This window comes from Gorilla gorilla, chromosome 14, assembly GCF_029281585.2.
Source record: "Gorilla gorilla gorilla isolate KB3781 chromosome 14, NHGRI_mGorGor1-v2.1_pri, whole genome shotgun sequence".
Lineage (NCBI taxonomy): Eukaryota > Metazoa > Chordata > Mammalia > Primates > Hominidae > Gorilla > Gorilla gorilla.
In genome coordinates, this window is record NC_073238.2 from 46,955,837 (window position 1) to 46,982,469 (window position 26,633).

Below are 26,633 nucleotides of genomic sequence, written 5' to 3' on the forward strand. Positions count from 1 at the left end.
GGGTCTCACTGTATTGCCCAGGCTGGTCTAGAATTCCTGCCCTCAAGTGACCCTCCTGCCTTGGCCTCCCAGAGTGCTGGGATTACAGGTGTGAGCCACTATGCCTGGCCTGTCTTTTTTTTTTTTTTTTAAAAGACAGAGTCTTGCTCTGGTGCCAGGCTGGAGTGCAGTGGCGTGATCTTGGCTCACTGCAACCTCCGCCTCCCGGGTTCAAGTGATTCTCCTGCCTCAGCCTCCGAGGTAGCTGGGATTACAGGTGCGTACCAGCATGCCCAGCTAATTTTTGTATCTTTAGTAGAGATGGGGTTTCACCATGTTGGCCAGTGTGGTCTTGATCTCTTGACCTTGTGATCTGGCCGCCTCAACCTCCCAAAGTGCTGGGATTACAGGCGTGAGCCACTGTGCCCGGCCTGGCCTTTTTAATTAGTGCCATTGTAGTCACCTAATTAAGCTAAAATATCTTTGTGCCTTGAGTTTCTGGTTGGGCTAACGTTTTTGTTTCTGTTCAGTTTGCTCCGATTTTTTAGTATTCTGATTTTTTTTTTTTTTTTTTTTTTGAGGCAGAGTCTTGCTCTGTCGCCCAGGCTGGAAGTGCAGTGGCGCTATCTCGGCTCACTGCAAGCTCCGCCTGCTCGGTTCACGCCATTCTCCTGCCTCAGCCTCCCGAGTAGCTGGGACTACAAGCGCCCGCCACCACGCCTGGCTAATTTTTTTGTATTTTTAGTAGAGACGGGGTTTCACCGTGTTAGCCATGATGGTCTCGATCTCCTGACCTTGTGATCTGCCTCCCTCGGCCTCCCAAAATGCTGGGATTACAGGCGTGAGCCACCGCTCCCGGCCTAGTATTCTGATTCTTAATTTCCAATTCAGCATTCCCTAAAGAGCCTGAAGTAAAAACGAGAAAACTTGACCTCTTGTCATTGCTCTGCCACTTACTACAGGGTGACTGTATGCGAGTTCGTCAGCTTTCTGAACTTCATTTTCTTCATCTGTAACAGGGATGATTCCTACTTTTATAGAATTTTGAAGGAAAATGTGTGCATGAAAGAGCTTTGAAAACCATGATCTGTTTTTAAAAAAAGCTGTCATGCTTACGTATATAAAGTATCAGAAATGCTTACAGAGATAGTAGGCAGAATTAGCACTATATTGTAGTGTTAAGGCATTTGTTACTAAACTTGGCATGTAAATTTCCTGATGGAGCTTTTTTCATATGGAAGTGTTTGGGTCTGATTATTAGAGGATTCAGCAGTGCACCAGAGTTGGAAAACCATTAGGTTAAGGGCATAGGCTTTGGAATCAGATATGGCTCAATTTAAGTTCAGTTGATAACTTTAGCATAGTTATTTAACCTTTTTGAACTTCAGTTTTCTTGTTTATAAGTGGGCATAATTATATAGTTCATCTTAGTAAGAACATTTATTTAGCTTTTGCTTTTTAACCTGCATTGTGTTATGCATTAGGTATGTAGCAGTGAACAAATTAGGATCCCTAAACTTTTCTCATATAGTTTACAGTTCAGAAGGGGAAACACATTAGAGAATTTGTATTTACATTTATGATAAATTCTTTGAAGCAAAAGTGCAGGGGTGGTGTGAGAGCATGCAGTTGAGATTTTATTTAGACTGAGTAGATTTGGGACAGCTTCCCTGATTGACAGGTGAGACTTGAAAGAGCAGTGTTAGCCAGGCATGAGGGCTAGAGAAGAGAAAAAGTTTATTGAAGCAGAAGGAATAGCACACCCTGAGACAGAAGGATCTTGGTTTAGTGTCTTCAAGGAATAGAGATGTGACTGGAGTGTAATGAGCAAATGGTCAGATTAGTATATTTGGAACTTATTCGAAGGGCAGTGAGAACCTATTTAAGAATTCTAAGTAAGGCAGTGATATGAAGAGATTAGCTTATTAAGATCATTCTGGTTGCTCTCTGAAGAATGAGTTGGATGTGGCGTAGATTTATGTTGTGGTGAAGTAATGGCTAAATAAGGGTTGATTTCATTTACATTTTGCAAGGTAGCATTTATAGGACTTGATTGTTGACTGTAAATATTGAAAGGGAATTGCCAAGCTTCATTCCCAGAAAACTGCGAGGAAGAAATGGGTACATGAAGGCAACACACACTGAAGAGGGAGAGGAATGAAGAATGAGGATTTTTTTGGAGGGAGAAAAAAATTGGGAGACATTTTGTTTAGTTTTGAGTATCTTGAGTTCGCGGTATCTTTGAGAATACCCAAGTGGAAATGTTAAGTAGACAATTGTATGTGCGGACTGGAGTTGAAAAGAGAGATCTTTATGGAGTATGTATTAAAAGAAAGCTTAGGGCAAAAGCCTTGGGAGAAGAACATAAACAGTAAAAAGACAATTGAGCTCTGATGAGTTAACTGATATTTGGAGGTTGAGTAGAAGAGAAATCAACAAAGGAGACAGGAATGACCAGTAAGGTAGGAAAAAATCAGGAAAAGGCAATGTGTTACTAGAAGAAACAAAAGGAAAATAATGTTTCAAGGAGGAGGCTGCGGTCAACTGTGTATCATACTGCTGAGATGAATAAAATAAGGATTAGAAAAGTGTTCACTTGATTTGGCAACATAGAGGTCAACTGATGACTTTTAGTTAGCTTTTACTGCATAACAAATCACCCGAAGACTGACTTACTGAAAACAACTGTTCCCAATTGTGTATATTGGCAATTTGGGTTTGGCTTATCTGGGTGGTTCTACTGATCTGGACCAGGCTTAGCTGATTTTAGCTGGGGTTGCTTATGCGTCTACAGATATGCCTCTGTGGTCACCTGGTGATTTGGTTAGGGCTGGCTTGTTCATGATGACCATGGCTGGGACAGTGTGCCTCTGTGCATATACGTTCTAATTTTCCATTGGGATAGCTTGGACTTGCTGACATCTCCATAGCAGAATTCCAAGAGCAGTAGGTAAGCTAACCCAGAGCACAAACACTTACTAAACTTCTCAATGTCCCATTGCCTAAAAGAGTCATAACGCCATCTCAGATTCTAGGTCTGAAAAAACACTTTTATTTGTTGATGGGAGGAGCAGCAAAGTCACATTGTAAGGGTGTAGATACAAGGAATGGAAAAATTTGTTGTCATTTTTTGCAATCTGCTAGTGATTTAGTGCAATCTGCGGCAAAAGCATTTTGCTGATGAGGTGGAGTGTGCAGGTGGGGAACTCTTTGGAAGCCAGGTTGGATTAATATGAATAGTGAATGGGAATTGAAAGTAGATAGTATAGATTACTCTTTGAGAAGCTTGTCTGTGAAGGTAATTTGGGAGAGAGGACAATACCTGAGGCAGGGGAGGTATTTGTAGTCTAAGCAGGTATGTTGTATTTTCTTTCCCTTCCTGCCTGAATGCCTTCCATCCATCCAATAACAGAATATATTTGAATGCTGAGAGAAAGTATCTAGTAGACACAGAGGATGCTGATACGGGGGAAAGAGGAGATAACCAAGTAAAAGTCTTTGAGTAGAGGATGGGATTTTGTGTGCTTATGAAGGGGTTAGTGTTTTGATGTGAGGAGGGCTATTTCCTTTCTGGTATTAGGGAAGAGGGAGGGAAGGAAGGAATGGGGAAGGAGGGAAGGGAGGGAATGGGTGCAAATGTACATAGGCATGTAAATTGGGTAATAAGAGGCTGAGGGTTTCCGTTTGATGGCGCTTCTGTTTTCTCAATGAAGCAGCAGCAGTCTACATGGGGGCGTGGGGCAGGGCGGTGTTGTACAAGAAGGTGTGTTGGAGATATGACGTGAATAGAAAAATTCGTAATTTTATCCACCCCCCCACCCCCCACAATGGGATATCGAGTTGACTACTGACCAGAGAGATACTAATCACTCAATAAATGAGAGATATTATCACTATTAATATACAAGAATTACTTTAAAGAGATTTAACAGAACACTTTCTGTGCGGTTAGAAACTGATGCAGGTCGAGATATTCCAGGGCCTGGGGCTCCTTTTCTGTTTGAGCCAGTTAAACTTTAGTATCTTCCATAACATTGATGGTCCTTAAAAAATGATGTAGGCAGGTGACCATGTTTGCCCTTTTACAAATAAACATTAACAAAAATATGTATTCAAAGAAAGGGTCCAGTTTCTAAAAGAACTTCCTAAAGTATTCACCATCACTGTTTTACCAGAACAAATAAGGAATAACATAAATACACTGATTTTGAATTAATAAAGATTAATTCAAGCTGCATGGTAGATTAGTCAAAAAATTGTATGTTGAAAAAGGCAGCTTTTTGTTTAAACAGTTGGAAAATATGTAAACAGGGCTTTCAAGTTGTATGCTTAGGGGAGAATAGCATAATTTACTTAGCCTTTTTTCTCTTAGGAAAAACTCCCATTAGATTTTTGGTTGTCCCTCAACAAGAATAAGCTAAACTTCTTACACTGTTTAATTATTGTGTACTGAAGAGTTGTCTTTATGGAGGGCACCATCTGCTGGTTGCAAGAGGTAGCAGTTGTGGCGAAGACTGCCTTCTGTAGCTTTATCAGACTCTTCACAAAATCTTATGTTTTCCTTTGAATTCCACCTCAAACCTGGAGTGGAATCCCAGAAGGAAAAACAGCTTTAAATTAACATGGCCCAGTATGGATTCTAGTGGTGATTTGATTTGATTTCTGTGACTGTGAATTTTTAAGAAAAATCAACATGAAACTGGCAGATGCCGGTCTTTATTTGTTGATTTGGATGCCTAAATCAATTAAAAAATAGGATTGCTTATTGTTATGATTGCTCTTGCTCTTTAGTCAGTACTTTGTTTTCCTTTTCTATTCAGTGAAAATATCTTACATATTTTTTTACTACAGTCTCTTGTTTAGTTACATCTATGAACATTTATTTATGTCTGATAATATTAAAGAATGACCATTTCGTTGATTTTTCTTGTACTCAGTGTCATTAAAAGATTCTCATATATTTAATTAATGATCATTTTATTTGAACTTTAAAAAAATCTTTAGTATTAGAATATTTTCTTTTCTTTTTTTTTTTTTGAGACGAAATCTCGCTGTCTCACCCATGCTGGAGTGCAGTGGCACTATCTCAGCTCACTGCAACCTCCACCTCCCAGGTTCAAGTGATTCTCTGGCCTCAGCCTCCCGAGTAGTTGAGACTACAGGCATGCGCCACCATGCCCAGCTAATATTTGTATATTTAGTAGAGACGGGGTTTCGCCATGTTGTCCTGGCTGGTCTCAAACTCCTGACCTCAGGTGATCTGCCCACTTTGGGCTCCCAAAGTGCTGGGATTACAGGCGTGAGCCACTGTGCGTGGCCTAGTATTAGAATATTTTCTTATGCTTACTGTTCATGCTGAACATAAAAATGTAAATATAATAATATGCATATGATAATTTTTGAACTGAATTGTTTTCTGAAAATGCTTGTTTCAAATAACCCTTTGAAAGAAGGGAAATTCTAGGTTATAGTTTTACTATAAATTGGTGGTAAATTTAAAGTTTATATTTTTTAAATGGAGAAACTGATAAATCAGCACATTGTTGGCCAGGCGTGGTGGCTCACGCCTGTAATCCCGGCACTTTGGGAGGCCGAGGCAGGCAGATCATGAGGTCAGGAGATCGAGACCATCCTGGCTAACACAGTGAAACCCCATCTCTACTAAAAAAATACGAAAAATTAGCCAGGCGTGGTGGCGAGCTCCTGTAGTCCCAGCTACTCGGGAGGCTGAGGCAGGAGAATGGTGTGAACCTGGGAGACGGAGCTTGCAGTGAGCCGAGATCACGCCACTGCACTCCAGCCTGGGTGACAGAGTGAGACTCCGTCTCAAAAAAAAAAAAAAGAAAAAAAAATCACATTTTTCTGTAATATACTATAGTTTATAAAATAGAGTCTGATATAGGCCAGTTTTATATGACTATTTTCTAAGTGCAGTTATTTTTCATTTTTTGTTTGCTCTACCTTAATAGTGAATAGTTGAGATTCCCCAAAGATGAAAGGAACTATTATATGTCAAATCATTTATTTGACATTCTGTTTAAGGAGCAGCTCTGTATCAATACCTGTTTTTCATTGACAATGATACCCTCTTCGTCTGTGTTGCTCCTTTTCTGCTTCCTCTTTTTTCTTTTCACCTTTTTCTTATCTCGTAATTTGGTATTCATTCCCATCATTTTCTGGACACTTTTTTCTCAAATATCCTGTCAAATTCAAGGGAGTATTTGCTGAGGTCATTTTGTATGTTTTCACTGAGGGTAATCATCACTATATATCACCCCTCCATCTTCAAACATTTTTGCCTAGGTTTTTGTAATATCACTATATATCACCCCTTCATCTTCAAACATTTTTTCCGTAGATTTTTGTAACAATTACTCTCATTTTTCTAAAGCCATTTTCTTGACTTTCTTCTGTTTTCCTTCTTTATCTCCCCTGTGGGCTCCCACCACCCCAGTCACTATAGGTATTTCATTAAGGTTTAGTGTTGGTATCTCAGCTCACCCTACTCATTTTCTTTACTCATCTTGTAAACCCATAAAGCATGAACAATAAATTGTTCTAAAAATATTTTCTCATTTTACACTTTTTTTCTAGAACTTTAGATGTATAATCTACAGTTGCCTTCTAGAGCAAACTTTATTTTTCCCAAGACTTAATCTCTCTCTCTGGGTTTTCCCCCATCTCCATTACAACGAGGGCAGAGCTCTTTCTTGTACATTTGCTCATCATTGTATTCCTAGTACTTAGTATATTGCACCAAGCAAATTCTCAATAAATATTTAAATAAATGGCCTTCTAGGAACAAAGGTTTCGAATCTTATAATCGTGTTCTGCTTCTCTGGTATAATCATTCATAAGTCGTTGAATCAGTTTTCTTGTTTTGTAGTCATTGCCTACAGTCAGTTCCTCATTACTTCTTTCTTGGAATTTTGCAGTAGTTTTCTAACTTGTTTTAATTTCTCCTGTGTCTAGCTCTACTTTTTGCTGTAAACATAATTTCTTCGAATAGTTCTGGTCGTTCATTCATTCATTATTTCCTGAGTGCCTACTACTGATAGTAGCTATTATATGCGATAGATGCTAGCAGATAGATGCTAGCATAAATGTTATATGCTACTTTTCTTAAGGAGCTTACAGTCTAGTGGGAGAGACAAAGATAGAAATAAGTACAATAGATACAATGTGATAAATGCTAATTGTAGTAGTTTCAAAGTGTGACTAGCTGTAGGGGAAGAGTCTAGCTCTGCCTGGTTGAGGTCAGAAAAAGTTAAAATGAGACTTTAAGGTCTATAGAGTTTGCTTAGTAGACAAGGGCCAGTATGTTTTACTCATAGGAAAAACAACCTGTGTATATTCACAGAGGTGTTTCAAACCTCTCCTTACAATGCTGTTTTATAAGACTGAAGTGCAAATTGAGTAACCTCCCTCTTTGTTGTCTCTTTATTTTTTCCGTCTTAGCTCCCTTTACTTCCTTCCACCTTTTCCTTCAGTGATACTTCTGGTCCAGTAACTGAAATTTGCTCTCTGAGATTTATTCAGAATGTTTTTTTCTGTCTTTTTATTCTCTGTATTATTACCACTTTACCCCTGTCCACTTACAGAAGTGGTTTTTCTTTCAGTCTTATTTTTTCCAAGCTTGTTGTTTATTTCTGTTAGGATAATTTCAGAATCAACTGTGATTCACTTATTTAGGGGAATGTCTGTTTCTCTTCATGGATTTTGAGACCCATTTTACGTGTTTTGCTCTGTAGTTTCTGCTGTTGTGTTCTGCATATGAGGCGCTTGATAAATTTTTGGTTACATGGATGAGTATATTTTACAAGGTCACTCTGTCTACATTGTATAGCTGTGGTCGTGGCCATATTCATGTATTTGTTTTTATGAATCATGAACAGCTTTTGTCTCTGAAATAAGGCAGAGAGACTTTCTTCCACTCCAGACTCAGTGGAAGAGAAGCCTATCACATTTATCAATCTTTCCCTGGAGTGCTTTGTCCTAGGCATTGGCTGAGTATCTTCTTTGGTTGAAGGAATGTAACTATGAACTTGGTTCTTGCTAGTGTTTTTCCTAACCTGAAGTCATGCAGCTATTCTCTTTTATCATATTCTAAAAGCTTTTAACACTTTGCCTTTATATTTAAGTTGTTACTGTACCTCGAATTAATTTTGTATATGGTGTGAAATATAGGTACAGTGTCCTTTTTAAAAAACATAGATATGAAAGTGTCTTCAGAACTTTTTATTGTATTCTCTCTGTTCTTTCCTGTTACCGCTACCACTTTTTTTCATATACGGTTGTGTACCACACAACTTTTCTGTCAGTGACGGACTGCATATATGATGGTGGTTCCATAAGCTTATAATACTGTATTTGTACTGTACCTTTTCTATGTTTAGATACATTTAGATACACAAATACTTACCATTGTGTTATGGTTGTGTACAGTATTCAGTACAGTAACATACTGTACAGGTTTGTAGCCTAGAAGCAATAGGCTATTACCATAGAGCCTAGGTATGTAGTAGTCTGTTCCATTTAGGTTTGTGTAAGTACACTGTATGATGTTTGCACAACAATAAAATTCCCCAACAACGTATTTATTAGAATGCATCCCATCATTAAGTGATGTATGACTATGCACAGGAGGAACACAGATTTTTGGATGTTGATCTTGTATCCTGGAACCTTGATGAACTAGTAGTTTATTTTTTGTAGATTCCTTTGGCATCTTCTGTGTAGATAATCATGTTGTCTGGATGTAGGGACAGTTTCTTTTCCAATATGTATGCTTTTTATTTTCTGTTTCTTTGTGTGCTGCCTAGGGCTTCTAGCATTATATTGAATAAAAGTGCTGGGAGTAGACATCCTTTCTTTGTTTCTGATCTTAAAGGGGAAGCATTTAGTCTTTTACCATTAAGTATTTGTGTTACCTGTTGTTACCTGTTGGTGACTTATGCTTGTTATGGATGTCCCTGACTTATGGTGGTTCGACTTAGGACAATTTTTTGACTTTATGATGGTGTGAAGGCAATACACATTTGGTATGTTTCTTGACATATGATAGAAATGCACTTTTGGCTTAACTATATTTTAAATTTACAATGGGTTTATTGGGACGTAACCTTATTGTAAGTTGAGGAACGAGATTCTATATTGATGTTTTTTTACTTTTCATCCTTGCTAAACTCAGTCTTAATAAGTCACATGTTTTATCTGTAAATCCTTTTGAAGTTTTTATGTACATAAACATATCATCTGTGAATAACGACTGGTTCATTTTAAATCCTTATACCCTTTATTTCTTTTTCTTTCCCTCTTTTGTTGATTAGCATCTTTATTGCAGTGTCAAATTAAAAAAAAAGTGATGATAGTAGTTATGTTCCTGTAGTTCCTGAACACAAAGCTTTTAATGGATTGTCAGTAAACATTATTTATGCTGTAGGGTGTTTATAGCGTCCTACTTTTCTCAGATAAAGGAAACTTTCACCCAATTCTTAGTTTATTAAACTTGTTTCTTGTTTCGTTTTTGTTTTACAGTCATGAGTTGTTGAATTTATAAAATTTTTCTTAATTTATTGAGATTTGAAAAAATCTGTTTAGTATATAATTTAAATATGATTTTCTTTTTAAGCCTGTTGATGTGATGAATTTAACCTTGCCTTCCCGGGATAAACACTTACGAATATATTGCTGCATTTGGTTTCCTAATGTTTTGTTTAGGAGTTTTGCATTTACGATTAAGATTTGTCTGTGATTTATTTTCTCTGATTGTTCTTTTCTTTTTTCTTTTCCTTTTTCAGATACAGACTCTCACTGTGTAGCCTAGGCTGGAGTGCAGTGGCACAATCATAGCTCACTGCATCCTTGAACTCCTGGCCTCAAGTGATCTTGTCACCTCAACTTGGCTAATTTTTTATTCATTTTAATTTTTTTTGTAGGGGCAGGATCTCGCTTTGTTGCCCTGGCTGGTCTTGAACTCCTGGCTTTAAGCAGTCTTACTGCCTCAGCCTTCCAAAGTGCTGGGATCACAGACAGGAGCCATTGTGCCAGGCCTCTGATAGTTCTCATTGGGTTTTGTTGTCAGAGTTATGCTAATTAGTTGCTTAAAACTAGTTGGGAAGGATTCCCTTGTTTTTCATTTCTTGGAACTATTTGTATGACATGGGAAATATTTCTTCCTTTATTTGACAGGACTCACTAGTAAAGCCATCTAGACTTGGATATTTTTCCTTGTGGAAAGATCTGTTAATGATTGATTTTGTTTCTTAATCATTTTTTTTCTTTCTTGAGTTAGTTTTGGTAATAAGATGTAGTTTCTCAGCTTTATCTGCATTTTCAAATGTTATATTATCAAATTTATAAGATTGACCTGTGATTTTTTGACTTTGTTGATCCTACGCTTGTTTTCTTTTGATTCATTGATTATTAAGAAGTGCTTTAAAAGATTTAAATGTCTGGAGCTTTTCTTGTTATCTGTTTTGTTAAGCTTTTTGTTGAAGTATAACATACATTCAGGAAAGTGCAAAACTTATGTCTTTAGCTCTATATGACTTCACACAAAGTGAAAATACTTGTGTAACTAGCATCTTAGAAGTATCTTTTCACCCCTTTTTCCGTTAACATTTGTCTCCCAAAACATCACTGTCCTGACTTTTACTATCATAGATTAGGTTTCTCTGTTTTCGAGCTTATAAATGTAATCATACTCTTATGTAGTGTTTTGTGTCTGGCTTCTTTCACTTTGATGTGTGTGTGTGGGTGTGTGGGTGTGTGGTGTGTGGTGTGTGTTGAGACAAGGTCCGCTCTGTCATTCAGGCTTGAGTGCAGTGGTGTGATCATGGCTTGCTGTGGCTTTGACTTCCTGGGCTTAAGCAGGACTTCCACCTCAGCTTCCCGGGTAGCTGGGACCACAGGTGCACACCACTATGCTTGGCTAATTTATTTTTATTTTTTGTAGAGATGAGGTCTCACTGTATTGCCCAGGCTGGTCTTGAACTCCTGGGCTCAAGTGATCCACCTGCCTTAGCCTTCCCAGATGCTGGGATTACAGATGTGAACCATCATGCCTATCCAGATGTTTGTAATGTTAATCCGTATTATTGTGTGAGGCAATGATTTATTCTCTCATGGCTGGTGTTTTTTTTTTTTTTTTTTTTTGCCCCCACTGTGTGACTATACTACAAATTGCTATTCATTCTAGTGTTGATGGTCATTTGTGTTTTCTGTTTTGGCAACTGAATGGTATTGCTGTGAACATTTTTTTATATGTCTTACGGTGGACAAACTATACGTTTCTATTGAGTAAATACCACAGAGTGAATCTGGGGCCTATTTATCTTTTTTTTTTTTTTAACTTGATATTTAGCTTAACTGGTTTTAGTGTTTGCATGACATAATTTTCCATCCTTTTACTTTCAGCATGTATCCACTTTTTTCATTGTCTTTTAAGGTGTTTATGTTGAAATTTAAAAATCTTTTCTTTTAACCTGATTGTGTATATTACATACACATATAGTACTTAGTATGTGCTAAGCAATGTTGTAGGTACTTTATATATAAATACTTACACCTCTTAGTTTTCATTTGGCTAATTTGCCCTTATTTTACTCTGCACTTGAAAATTATACTCCTTGGTTGTAAACTTTTAGATTTGCAGTAATATTCTTTCTCTGCTTTGAAGATAACATTTTGCTGTCTTCTGGCTTATGTTGTTGCTGTTGAGAAGTCACCTGTTAGTTTAAATGCTATTCCTTTCAAGGTACTGTGTGTGCTCTAAATTTTGTTTGTTTTCTGGAATTATTATTATTTTAAATTTAATCCTGTTTGGCTTATTGAATTTGTAGGTTGGTATTTTATGATATTCTCTGTAGGTATTTGGCTTCTGCTTCAACCTAGTCCTTCTGGTACTCTCATGAATCCCATGAGTGAATCTCTCATTCTTCTCCCTCTATAACTTCCATGAATTGTAGGCTACATTTAGGCCTTTCTATCCTTATGTATTTCAGTTGTATGTTTCACTGTGTTGCACTCCGGATAATTTCTTATGACCTTTCTTTCACTTCATTCTTTCTTTTTTGAGACAGGTGGAATGCAGTGGCGCAATCTCAGCTCACTGCAACCTCCACCTCCTGGGTTCAAGCAGCTCCCCTACTGCAGCCTCCCGAGTATCTGGGACTACAGGGGTGTGCCACCACACCTGGCTGATTTTTGTATTTTTTGTAGAGATGGGATTTTGCTATGTTGCCCAGGCTGTTCTTAAACTTTGGAGCTCAAAGTTTAAGCTCAAAAGGCCTGCCTTGGCCTCCCAAAAGTGCTGGGATTACAGGCGTGAGCAATCCCACCTGGCCTTTAATGGTTTTTCGTATCTGCGAATACATTGACCTGTTGAGTTTTCAATTTCAGTAATTGTATTTTTTCATTTTTAGAAGTTCTATTTAAAAAAAATCTTCTAGTTTAGCTTTATAATTTTTTTTGTTTCCTGTAGATATTTTTGGAATTGTCTTTTATTTCTTTAAGATTATAGTAGTTTTACAGTCTTTGATAGACACAAAAATTGTGTCTATTTTTGTTGTGTGGTATTTCTGCTGGTTCTCCCTCATAGTTGCTTGGTTATTTTTGACTTGATACTTGCTCATTGTTCTAGAAACATCATAGTGGGGATTCTTTGATACTTAGGATGAAGGCACCCTTCTCTAGGCAGGACTTGGATTTACTTATGTTAGGTGCTTGGGGCTGTTATTAACCAGGGGTCTGTGAGTTCATGTTTTGAGATTCTCTGGGCCACTTAGGTCATGTCAACCGCAGCAAGTGTGCAGGCCCATGGCCAAAACTAATTACCTGTTCCTTCCCTGTATTCGTGTTGCCTTTCTCTGTTTAGCACCAAGGCAGCCTTCTCAGCGGTTCCCTCTAGGGGGTGGGGCTGGGGAAAAGAGGTGTTCATTTCTAGTTTACCCTCTCCTTTGCAGGTATATCTTCTTAGGGTAGGGTGGTGGCCTACATTAATGTCAGGAGAGTTTCCTATTTGTCTGCCGTGACATGTTCAGATTTACTTCTGTTCCCCTTCCCTATAAGACCATCAAAACTGAATCCCACATTTGTCAGAAATGAAAAATGCTTTCAGAGTATAAGTAGCTATAATGTCCCAGTGTTCCCACTTACTTCCTTGGATTCCTATTTTCTCTTAGGTTTTAGTTTGAGTACTTTGTGGTGCTTTTAAAAAGTATATATTTTTTATTCTTTTTCTCTAGCTTACTATTATTATTATTATTTTTAGTTGGAGGGTTAGGACAAATAACAAAGCTTGCCACTGAGGAAATGAAAGTAAAAATAAGTTTTGTTTTTCTAAAAATAATTTTGGGAAATGTTCAATAGAGTGATTTTCATTAAATGGTAAAGTAAATTACTGTAAATTAGGAGGTAGTTACAAATTTTGGTTGGTGGGGAAGGTTACCATTTATGTTTGTTAAGAATGTTTATATCTATTTTTTGGTTTGCATCTAATAGTTTTCTTGTTTCAGGGGTAGAAATATTTCTGTCATGGCTCATTCAAAGACTAGGACCAATGATGGAAAAATTACATATCCGCCTGGGGTCAAGGAAATATCAGATAAAATATCTAAAGAGGAGATGGTGAGACGATTAAAGGTGAGTAAAATTCTATTCTTTTGGACATCTGTGTAGGTCAGAGGTCCCCTGTGGAAATCACATGGGGCTATAATGTATCTTGTTAGGGTAACTTAAAAAAGCAAAGCAAAGCAGCAAATGGCATAGAAAAGATCTAAGGGAGTAGAGTATATAAGGTACAGTGGGGATTATTTGGCTATGATTAAAGGGACAGCAATTAGGTGAAGCTTAGATTTTCTAGGATCTCCTATACTTGGGTATAAAGAACAAGTCTACAATACTCATATTCCTTATTGTCTATACAAAGTTGTCTCCTTTCTCCTATATAGTTTCTAAAGACAGCCACTTTAAGGGAGTTTTAAGTCTTTATACTGAGTAATTAGGCTGTGTACTACTTTCTTGTAAGTTATTTTCAAAGTAGGTCAAAGGGCTTCACTTTAAGCTTCTCCCTCTGCTTCTGACATGTAGTAATGAATCAAGATTGCTGGTGAACTTCTATGGATGAGGCTAGGGCCTCTTCATATGTGTTTGAATAATATTTTCACCTTTTCCTTTAGGGTGGTGATGATCTCTGTAATTGTTAAAATGGATAAAGAAGCATAGTGTTCAAGGAGAATGTTAAGCTGGTCTATTAGTTAGTTTAGATGGTCTTTATTTTTGAGCATTTCCGATCGAGGTTGTATCTACCTAGATATTTATGTTGCTTGATATATTATTATTTACCTGGATGTCAGGGCTGAAAAATGTTCCCAAATTAATCATTGAAGATCCAGGGGCTTAAAAACACTCTTCTTTATTGCTACATGGTGTATAGAATTTTTATAAAGAGAAAAAGATGCTAATACTATCATAAATTTCACATAAAGTCTTAATATTGTACATGTATATGTTTATACTTAAAGTATCAGAATGTCAGATATCAGATGTTTATTCAAAGGAAAATCATCTTTGAGCAGATTAAATTTACTAATAGGTGGATATTTTATCTAGTTGGGAACTGGTGTGTATTTTATTAAGAATAGTCAAGCTATGAATCCCTTCTATATATGACATGTTTCATTTTCTATGTATTTACCTTCTCTTGACCTATTGCATGTTTAGAGAAACTAATACATTTATTACCTTATATTTGTTTATACTAAGTGAGCATTCCTGTTGTTTGTTGAGAAACTAATCTTGAACTCAGAGCCTACACTTAAAACTGATTAGCATTAGTGTCTTTTAGAGATGTTATTTTCTCAGATTTCTTTCCTAATTTGGAGGACTCATGAGTTATTAATGAGTTTCATAACAGCATTTGAGTTGTAGACAGTAGTGAGGAATTCCCATTTTCTGGACCTTGAACAAACTTTGTGGTTATTGTTGGTGGAATGATTGCCTCAGTACTCATATTTAATGTTTGTAATATGCTTTCATTATTTTGTAGACATTTATGTCTAGCAGTAATCCAGTTATACTTTTTTCTCATTTATTTTCCTAATTTATAGTTCCATTTTTAGCATCCTCCTTCTTAGAAAAATATGAAAAAATTATGTAGGATGATATGTACAAATACCCATGTAAGTTTTATACATTATAACAATTTGTTAACGTGTAAGGTGATACTGTTTATAAAATTTTTTTTCCTGTAACATTTTATTCAAAATATGCTTAATCTCTTATCTTTTGTTAAGAGATCTACAGAAATAAATAGTTACATGCATGCAGTTCTTTTTTACCCTTTGTTGTTTTTCCTAAACATATAGGCAATCAAGCATAAATCTTAAAAGTAATAAAATAAAAAAGCTAAAAGACCCAGACATCATACCCTTAATCTAAATGTAGTACCAGGTTGCAAGGATTAGTCTACTGTTGGTTCTGGTATCTGGCATAATAGAACTGAGAGGCTGCTCTGTGAGGAGCAGTGTTTTCCACAGCTGCTCTGAGAATTCAGTAGAAATCGAGCCATTTGTTACTCAGAAGTCTAGCTGGATGGCAAGTGGAAATCGTTGCAGCATAAAGGACCAAGACATTTAACATTATTGATACTTTGTGGCCAGCCCCACTTGTTGCCTAGTATTTGCAGCACCACCTAGTGGATGCTGGGTGGTCACCTTTCCATTGGAGTTGTATTTAAATGTCAGTTCTGTCAAGTCAGGCAATTTTGTTTCATCTAAAGTAGGAATAGTGCAGACTGAGATCATCATTGTAATTACTAATATTGAAATCAGAGAAAGCTCTTCTGAGAATTCATGGTATACCATTCTATTTTCTATTCACCTTTTATAGAAATATTTTTGAAAAAAGAACCATTTCTTTTAGCTTCCTTTGTCTTAACTCACATGTGCAACTGAATTAATGAATTATCCACATCATATTCTCTTTTATTGCCACACAAGAAATATTTTGTTGGATGCCGTGGTAGATACTTCATAGTAGCTTTTCAGTGTTGAGGGATGCATCTTTGACATCCTTTCTTAAATAAAACCATGTGACTGGAGTGGTTTAATGACTTAAATGGAAAATTAAATTGTCATCTTAGGGTTTTCTTTAGGCATATACTTTTTCTTCTCATGAAAGGATTAGAAATATTATTTTTAAAAAAGATGGTATTCTTAAGGACATACTCCTTTTAGTCCAGTTGTACAAGTGAGACCAGAAGTTTCCACAAATATTCTATTGGAATTCTGCCAATAATGACTACTACATAAGGGCAATTTAATCTTTAAAAATCTGGTTAGCAGATATTTTGGGTAAATGAAAAAATATTTTAGTAAGTCTTTTAAATAGAAGTTTACTTTGTAGTTTTAGGAAAATTGTGTTCTCTCAAATAGAGACTTTCTGCAGAAAAATGAAAGTATATTCATTTGAAGTTAACCTTAGCAATTAACATGACCTTTATTTCACATGACTGTAGTTTTACATGGAGCATTTCATTATTTGATTTTTTATTTTTGTATAGATGGTTGTGAAAACTTTTATGGATATGGACCAGGACTCTGAAGAAGAAAAGGAGCTTTATTTAAACCTAGCTTTACATCTTGCTTCAGATTTTTTTCTCAAGCATCCTGATAAAGATGTTCGCTTACTGGTAGCCTGCTGCCTTGCTGATATTTTCAGGATTTATGCTCCTGAAGCTCCTTACACATCCCCTGATAAACTAAAGGCAAGTACTGATTTAAATAACTCCAAGATTGACCGATACTTTGATTTATCTTTCTAACTAAAATAGGAGTTAAGGTATTTAGATGATTTCCTTGGATTCTTTGACATTAGCTACAGTAATCTTTTGCTAAACTTATTTTTTTATTTTTTATTTTTTTAAGAACTTATTTTTGAAAAACTTTCTGGTCTTGAGGTTAAGAAGTAGATTAATACAGTGTATATTTTTTTTTATATCATGTCATCATTAGCTCTGTTTCTTTCATTATAATTTTGGGGGCAATTCCTTTTCACTTTTGAAAATCCATATTGAAGACCATGGCCATTATTTAAAACACAATACCTAGTATAAACATGAGTTTATAATATATAATCCTCATTTATTTAATGGAAGGTGTGATATAAATTGTTACAAAGAAAATACAGGCCAGGCGCAGTGGCTCAGGCCTGTAATCCCAGCACTTTGGGAGGCCGAGGCAGGACGATTACTTGAGTTCATGAGTTTGAGAACAGCTTGGGCAACATAACAAGGCGTTGTCTCTACTTTAAAAAAAAAAAAAGGAAATTAGCCTTGTGTGGTACTGTGCACCTGTAATCCCATAACTACTTGGGAAGCTGAGGTGGGAGGAGTGCTTGAACCCCCGGGGGGCGGAGGTTGCAGTGAGCCAAAATGGCACCACTGCATTCCAGCCTGGGCTGAGTGAGACCATCTCTATTAAAAAAAAAAAAAAGATTCAGTGAACAAAATTTTAATGGAAAGGTACAAAAGACATGTACTTGGTTACAGTAATTGTAGGTAAAACTATATACATGCAAAATCTTTAAAAGATGAGAAGGGGAATAGCACGAGTAATCTTTTTAGGAAAATGCTGGTAGAAAGCATGAAGTAATTAGAGTTGCGCAAAAGATACTGAATGTTTATAAGGCAGATCAGGTAGGAATTAAAAACAGCAACAATAAAAGATAATTGTGGAGGCTGGGTGCGGTGGCTCACACCTGTGCACTTTGGGAGGCCGAGGTGGGCTGATCACCTGAGGTCAGGAGTTCGAAACCAGCCTGGCCAACATGGTGAAACTTCATCTCTACTCAAAATACAAAAATTAGCTGGCTGTGTTGGCACATGACTGTAACCCCAGCTACTATGGAGGCTGAGACAGGAGAATCACTTGAACCTGGGAGGTGGAGGATGGAGTGAGATTGCGCCACTGCACTCCAGCCTGGTCAACACAGCGAGAGTCTCAGAAAACAAAACAAAAAAAAGATAATTGTGGAAACTATGGGTTAGAGAATGAGTCCATAGAAAGATTATTAATCCACAGTGTGAAAAAATAGGCAATTTATGTTTATTTCACTTAATAAGTCTTGCTGTTACTTATGTGTCAGGAACTGGATTTACAGTGGTGAAAAAAACCCAGGCATGGTTCTTGGACTCATGGAGTTCTTGATAACTGAAGTGAGGAATGTGCTTATTTGATCAAGTCTACCAAAATTCAAGTAGAGGATGTGCAACCTGTTTTGGGCATGCTTGTTTTAAATTTTGATTGGTGAAAGAATCTTAGGATGAGGGAGGTAGAGGGCAATATTTGTCATTTAAAGGTGGTATTGAATTGTAAGATTTGAGAATGGTCGGAGATTTAAAGTAGATAACATGAGCTGGTCCATGTAGTTGTATACCCAGGTACTAGCTTGATTTCTAAATGTGAATTTCTCATTTGGAGATACTTAATCGGTTTAAGGAATGATTCCATTTGTTTGATAGTGGCTGTGGCTCTCCCGTACTAGATGTCTTGTTGACATTCTCATGACGAGGAAGTCTAACTTAAGACTGCTACTGTACAATTTATTTATCTCTCTTGGGGATCTTTCAGTTTGCATAATCAAGGACCTATTTCAGGGCTTTGGGGGTAACGAGAAATTCTCCCTAAAGAATAGCTACATATCTGTTCTGTTTCTAACAGGACAATTTATGAGAAGACTGTAAAAGAGCTGAAATTAGGGTCTTTGTGCATTATTCCCTAGCTGAAAAGTGTTAAGTATTTGGTTTTTCTGATGAATTTTTGAGTCTTATTCTAAATGTCTCTTTTTTTTTTGGGGGGGATAGTACTTAAAAATTACTGACTTTGAGGGTGCTTTCTAAATATTTAAGAGATTTCACTTCGTCTTGATTAGCGTCAGATTTGTATATCTGTATGTCTATATATTTTGTATACAGTAGTGTTGTATACATATTAGAAAATTGTGATATTTGAGCCTTACCTTTCCACTTTCAGTTAGTTATTGTCATCAGCAAACCCCTTTTATACAGTTGGCTTCATGTTTAGGCAGTAATTGGTGAGGTTATAAGTGACTGTTGTCTTTCCATCACTACATAGGGTCAATATGGCGTGTGTACTCTTTCAGCAATCGAGGAAGGGTTCATTCATAGAGAACATATTTTCCACAGTACTACTATCAAAGTAACTTTTTTTGTTTTAAGTAACCTTTTTTTTTAAAAAATTGTATTTTAGTTGCAGGGGTACATTTGCAGGTTTGTTATGTAGGTAAATTACATGTCATGAGGGTTTGGTGTACAGATTATTTTGTCACCCAGGTGAAAGCATGGTTCCCAATAGGTAGTTTTCCGATCCTCACCCTCCTCCCACCCTCCACCGTGAAGAAGATGCTGGTGTCTGTTCTCTTCTTTGTGTTCATATGTACTCAATGTTTAGCTCCTGGTGATAAGTGAGAACGTGGTATTTGGTTTTCTCTTCCTGCGTTTGTTTGCTTAAGATAATGGCTTCCAGTGGCATCCATGTTGCTGCACAGGACATGATCTCATTTTTTATGGCTGTGTAATAGTCCATGGTGTATATGAAATATTTTCTTTATCCATTTTACTGTTGATTGGCATTTAGGTTGATTCAGTGTCGTTGCTATTGTGAATATTGCTGCTACGAACATATGCATACATGCATCTTTATGGTAGAATGATTTATATTCCTTTGGGTATATACCCAATAATGGGATTGCTGGGTCAAATGGTAGTCCTGTTTTCAGTTCTTTGAGAAATTGCCAAACTGTTTTCCACAATGGCTGAACTAATTTATATTCCCACCAGCGATGTATCAGCACTTCCTTTTCTCTGCACCTTGCCAGCATCTGTCATTTTTTTTTTTTGACTTTTTAACAATAGCCATTCTGACTGGTACGAGATGATATCTTGTTGTGGTTTTGATTTGCATTTCTCTAATCAGTGATGTTGAGCATTTTTTCATACGCATGTTGGCCATACGTATATCTTCTTTTGAAAAGTATCTCTTCATGTTCTTTGCCATATATATATATATATATATATATATATATATTTTTTTTTTTTTTTAGATGGAGTTTCGCACTGTTGCTCAGGCTGGAGTGCAGTGGTGCGATCTTGGCTCACTGCAACCTCCATCTCTCAGGTTCATGTGATTCTCCTCCCTCAGCCTCCCCAGTAGCTGGGATTACAGGTGCCCGTCACCACGCCCGGGTAATTTTTGTATTAGTAGAGTGGTTTTACCACGTTGACTGGGCTGGTCTTGAACTCGTGACCTTGTGATCTGCCTGCCTTGGCCTCCCAAAGTACTGGGATTACAGGCATGAGCCACTGCACCCGGCCTGCCCTCTTTTTAATGGGATTGTTTTTTGCTTGTTAATTAAGTTCCTTTTACCTTCTTGATATTAGACCTTTGTTCAATATATGGTTTGCAAATATTTTCTCCCATTCTGTAGGTTGTCTGTTAACTCTGTTTTGCTGTACAGAAGCTTTTTAGTTTAATTAGGTCTCATTTGTCAATTTTTGTTTTTGTTGCAGTTGGTTTTGACATCTTCATCATGAAATCTTTGCCAGGTCCTATGTCCAGAATGGTATTTCCTAGGTCATCTTCCAGGGATTTTATAGTTTTACGTTTTACATTTAAGTCTTTAATCCATCATGAGTTGATTTTGGTATGTGGTTTGAGGAAAGGGTCCAGTTTCAGTCTGCTGCATATGACTAGCTAGTTATCCCAGCACCATTTATTGAATAGGGAGTCCTTTCCTCATTGCTTGTTTTTGTGCTTTTGTTGAAGATCAGATGGTTGTAGGTGTGCAGCATTATTTCTGGAGTTTCTTTTATGTTCCATTGTTGTATGTGTCTGCTTTTGTACCAGTACCATGCTGTTTTGGTTACTGTAGCCTTGTAGTATACTTTAAAGTTGGGTAATGTGATGTCTCCAGCTTTGTTTTGTTTTTTTTTTTTTTGTTTTTTTTTTTTTTTTTTTTTTTTTGGCTTAGGATTGCCTTGGCTGTTTGGGGTCCATTTTGATTCCATAGACATTTTAAGGTAGTTTTTTCTAATTTTGTGAAGAATGTTCTTGGTAGTTTGATAGGAATAGCATTTAATTCAGTAAATTGCTTTGGACAGCATGGCCTTTTTAGTAACATTGATTCTTCCTATCCATGAACATGGAATGATTTTCCATTTGTTGTGTCATCTGTGGTTTATTTGAGCAATGTTTTGTAATTCTTGTTGTGGAGGTCTTTTACCACCCTGGGTAGCTGTATTCCTAGGTATTTTATTCTTTTTGTGGCTTTTTTTTTTTTTTTTTTTTTAGAAGAGTCTGGCTCTGTCACCCAGGCTGGAGTGCAGTAGCACAATCTTGGCTCACTACAGTCTTTGCCTCCTGGGTACAAGCAATTCTCCTGTCTCAGCCTCCTGAGTAGCTGGGACTGCAAGCACATGCCACCATGCCTGGCTAATTTTCGTATTTTTAGTAGAGATGGGGTTTTGCCATGTTGGCCAGGCTGGTCTTGAACTCCTGGGCTCAAGCCATCCACCCGCCTTGGCTTTCCAAAGTGCTGGGATTACAGGCTGAGCCACAGTGCCTGGCTGGTATTCTGTTCTTGATTTGGCTGTCAACTTCAACATATGTGGTCATCATTATGTGGTGAATCACATTTTAAGAATTTGCTGAAGATTGTTTTATGGCTTATTATGTGGTCAGTTTTAGAGTATGTGCCATGTGCAGATGAGAAGAATGTATATTCTGTTGTTTTGAATGGAGAGTTCTGTAGATGTCTGTTAGGCCCATTTGGTCAAATGCTGAGTTTAGGTCTGAATATCTTTGTTAGCTGTCTGCCCCAATAATCTAATTCTGTCAGTGGAGTGTTAAAGCCTCCCACTATTATTGTGTCATTATCTATGTCTCTTCATAAGTCTCTAAGAACTTGCTTTATGAATCTGTGTGTTCCTTTGTTGGATGCATATATTTTTAGGATAGTTAGGTTTTCTTGTTGAATTGAACCCTTTATCAGTATGTAATGCTCTTCTTTGTCATTGTTGGTTTAAAGCCTGTTTTGTCTGAAATTAGAATAGCAACCCCTGCTTTTTTCTGTTTTCTGTTTGCTTGGTAGATTTTTCTCCATCCCTTTACGTTGACACTATCAGTGTCATTGCATATGAAATGAGTCTCTTGTAGACAGCATACAGTTGGGCCTTGCTTCTTTAACCAACTGACTACACTGCACCTTTTAATTGAGGCATTTAATGTGTTTACATTCAAGGTTAATATTGGTATGTGCTGGTTTGGTCCTGTCATCATGTTGTTAGCTGGTTATTATGCAGACTTGATTGTGTGGTTGCTTTATACAAATGTAGATACAAATGCAGATATAGTAATAAGTCAAAAATATGAGATGGGAATAGATTTAGAAAGATGGGGAAAAGCAGGTAATTACAATGATTGGTAGGAAGCTTGACAAGTTGACTTCTAAGAGTCTCAGCTTCTCTGTGGTATCTATTGTATTGTCGTTTGGCAATTAAAAAAAAATTGTTTCCTAAACTGCTCTTGCTATTTAATTACCATATATTTTACTGTTCCAGGAAACCTGATCAGCTCTCAGTCATTGCAACATTTTTTATTCTAAAAATAGCATAAATTTTAGCTATCTCAGTTTTCAGGTTTATTTGTTTAACTTTTGCTATAAGATGAAGTTTTTTGACTTTAAGATTATGGCAAATGATTTACTGTTTTCCTATGAAGGATAGTAAGATATTTAATGTAAGATATTTAATGTTGTTCATATAAAGGTGTACTTTTAAAAAATTTTAGCCAAATAAAATTTTTTTCTGGTTCTTTATAGTTTATTATGATATGTACATGTGAGTGCTGAATAAACTCTTGGAGTTTCACGGTCATTTTCATTTAGCGTTCATAATCTAAATGGCACTTTGTCTTTTTTTATTTAAGGATATATTTATGTTTATAACAAGACAGTTGAAGGGGCTAGAGGATACAAAGAGCCCACAATTCAATAGGTATTTTTATTTACTTGAGGTAAGCAATATCTTGTATCTTGAGATGACATTTTAAACTGATTTTTTTGTTTGTATATTTTTAAAATCAAAATGCTTAACTTTCACTTTTTTACATCTTATTTTTAGAACATTGCTTGGGTCAAGTCATATAACATATGCTTTGAGTTAGAAGATAGCAATGAAATTTTCACCCAGCTATACAGAACCTTATTTTCAGTTATAAAGTAAGTTTATTTTATTAAGTATGTAACATTAAAGGTAACAAATTTTGAACTTGTAGGTGAATCTGCATAAACTGTTACAATGAATATTAGAAGGCTAAGAGATGTAACTTTTAACACACTTTATTTTTATACATGTTTCAAAAATGAATAGAGCTTAATTTTGTATTATATGTAATTGTTGGTTAGAGGAGTGGCATAAGGCCAGTATAAAATTTTTTTGGATTGCATTATTTGTCTATAAAACATATACATACTGACTTCTTAATGCATATGGCTATTTGAGCTTTTTGTGTATGCTTTAAAATTATTTACTAGAATTAACTTCAGAGCAATTCGATTTTCTGAATTTAAGGCAGAACTGAAGTTGCTTTTGATGTAATTACTTTTGATTGTGAGACTGGTTAAAATTAGGGAAAAATCTAAGAAATATAGTGTAAAAATATAATTTGTATACTTTTGTATGATGTGGGAGAGAGGGAAGCTTTAAATGTATATACATAGAATTTTATTTAATATTTTAGTATTATTTTTTAAAGCATAATGCTTGTCAGTGTCATCTTAAGAGTAAATCCTGTATATCTCAGTTGTAATTGAAACAAAATCTGTCTTGAATTGCAGCAATGGCCACAATCAGAAAGTCCATATGCACATGGTAGACCTTATGAGCTCTATTATTTGTGAAGGTGATACAGTGTCTCAGGAGCTTTTGGATACAGTTTTAGTAAATCTGGTACCTGCTCATAAGGTGAGTAGCAATGTATACTGTAATGTGTCTAATGCCCGTTAATATTAAGGCTTAAAATTTGTGCTTAGGTTCTAAATATGGTTTATCCTGCTTTAATCTTTTAGAGAATCTGTTCGTTTAGTTATATTAATACATATTTATTGTGATTAATGTGTAATAAAAAGATACACTTAATAACTAATAAGAAATTGTAGATTTCATGTAATAACATATTTGTTATAATTCAGTTGCATATGGAGTGTATTTCAGGGAGTGAGTTAGTAGTAGCTACTTAGATGCTGTTACATAACTTACTTGTCAGAAGATGGAACCAAGTAGGGCCATAACTAAAAGACAGTGATAATGTAGATAGAGAGGACTGGTGAAATTTAAAGGGAAGTCTCTACTAAATGGGAGAGGAGTGATATGTTGGTGACAGTGTTTCTTGCCTGCGTGATTAATTAAGATGTTATGTTTGTATGTTTTTGTGTGTGTTTGTGTTTTGATTTTAGAAAATGACTGAATCTTCAGTTAGAAATACGGTTCTGTTATTTAGAAGGGGTTTGGGTTAAGTAGAGGAGGACAGGAATCACCAGTGTAGTTATCTGTGCAAATATAAGACCTCTCTGGCAAGATATAATCTCATTGTAGAGATTGACATGAATAATGGTTCAGTGAAAATGATCTCATAATTCAAAAATTCCAAACTCTTAAAGAAAACAGTCTCTGAATCCTGAAACTTAGCAGACACTACAAATAGCAAGATTAGAATTCAGAAATTCAGATAATATATTTATTAAATAAAATCTACAGGTCCTGGTGCTGTGGGTTCCTAGTCAGCTGCCATCTTGCTCCTCTTCCCACCCCTCACTCCTTCCTGCTGCACCTTCTGAATGCAGCCCACCATGTCCTGACTCTACCCAGCCCAGCCTCACTTCTGCCTCAGGTGACCACAGGAGAGAAGGGGGAAGCTGACAAGTAGACCTGCAGGGGCTCTTCCCATCGTCTCCTTCACCTTGGTGCCCACATCTAGTTATAATCCCCATTAATCCATTTTATTAAATGAGCTGTAAAAATCAGCCTGGGGCCCAGCTAGTGACTTCTGCTGGGCAAATGAACACCTGGCCTGATGCCACAAGCTCTACTGCCTTTGTGCTCAGGTGAGAAGGCAGAGGTCATGAATCCAGCCACAGAATGCCCTAGGGAGGAGGACTGAATTCCCAGGGGGAGACCTGCTAAGCCTTTCAAATGGGCTGTGCCTGACTGGACTCTCAGCCTAGCTCTCTGGAACCCTTATCCACTTGTCAGCTGTGCCAAGACAAACCCTCCTAGACACAAATCGAGTATCTAGCTTGGCTTTCTGCACTGAGCAGCTGACTACCAGAGGCATCTGAGGCCTCCATCCATCGATTGTCGTGGAGAAGACTTTGTTGGGGAAAATAAACCCACCCTTCCTGATTAAACATTTTCTCCTTGGCCTTGTTGTAGGGAGAGGACCTGTAGGTACTTCCAGAAACTAGAATCATAGGATCTTCCAAACTTCCTGTCTCTAAGTACAGGAGCTGGAATCTTTCCACCAAGTACTTATAGATTCAATCTTTTGCTTAGTCCATTTAGCTTAGGGTGGAAATTTCTCAAGGCAATTACTGTTTTGCAGCCCTTTGCATAATTTGCATAGCTCCTTGTAGTTTAGTGAATGACACTGAATAAAACATTCTGACAAAATTTTAAAAAAAATTATAAATACTCTTGAAAGGATTAATGATAAAATAAGAGGTAAAAAAAACGTAATAACTAGACATATTAAAGGAGAAAATTAGGAGAAAAACTCATTAGCAATGAAAAATGGCTGGGTGCAGTAGCTCATACCTGTAATCCCAGCACTTTGGGAAACCAAGGCGGGTGGATCACCTGAGGCCAGGAGTTCAAGACCAGCCTGGCCAACATGGTGAAACCCTGTCTTTACAAAAATTAGCTGGCGTGGCAGCATGCGCTTATAATCCCAGCTACTCAGGAGGCTGAGGCAGGAGAATTGCTTGAACCTGAGAGGTGGAGGTTACAGTGAGCTGAGATTGTGCGACTGCACACTCAAGCCTGGGTGACAGAGTGAGACTCTGTCTCAAAAAAAAAAAAAAAAAAAAAAAAACAGAAAAAGAAAAATGACCACCAAAATATAAACCTTCATTGAATTATATGTAAAACATATTTAGAGAACTGGGATAGATGTGAGGAAATTATACAGGCACAGTGAGATGAAACATGAAAGGTAAGGTCTGACATATTTAGTAGTGATTTCAGAATAACAAATGGAGAATTGAGAAGAGATGATATTCAAGTAGAAGTTAGCTTGAAATATTCCAGAATTGGTTAAAGCCGTTAATTTATGGATTAGTGAGAAAAAGTACCATGACTAGAGTAAAAAAAATAAAAAATAAAAAGAAGAAATCCCTGTCCAGGCCCATCCTGAAATTGTGGAATACTGAAACAGAAATCATATATAAAGCACCCAGAATGTAAAGGCATGGCCCTTACCAAGGAATGAACGCTAAACTGATTACTGACTTCTTATTTGCAGTGTTAGAGAATAAATGAATCTTATGTAAAATAGAGTGGTTTAATGGAATTAATAAGT

General features: G+C 36.7%; 1 protein-coding gene across 10 annotated transcripts in view; it reads left to right on the forward strand.

Annotated features, from left to right (window-relative positions):
• PDS5B (PDS5 cohesin associated factor B) overlaps positions 1-26,633 on the forward strand; it is a 187,140-nt gene that overhangs the window by 48,905 nt on the left and 111,602 nt on the right. For all 10 annotated transcript variants that reach the window (XM_019039884.4, XM_055360563.2, XM_004054355.5 and 7 more), the window contains exons 2-6: positions 13,497-13,623; positions 16,544-16,747; positions 22,986-23,072; positions 23,180-23,277; positions 23,896-24,022. In XM_019039884.4, the coding sequence (XP_018895429.2) occupies positions 13,516-13,623; positions 16,544-16,747; positions 22,986-23,072; positions 23,180-23,277; positions 23,896-24,022 (624 nt within the window). In that variant the 5' untranslated portion in view covers positions 13,497-13,515. The remainder of the gene's footprint in view (positions 1-13,496; positions 13,624-16,543; positions 16,748-22,985; positions 23,073-23,179; positions 23,278-23,895; positions 24,023-26,633) is intronic.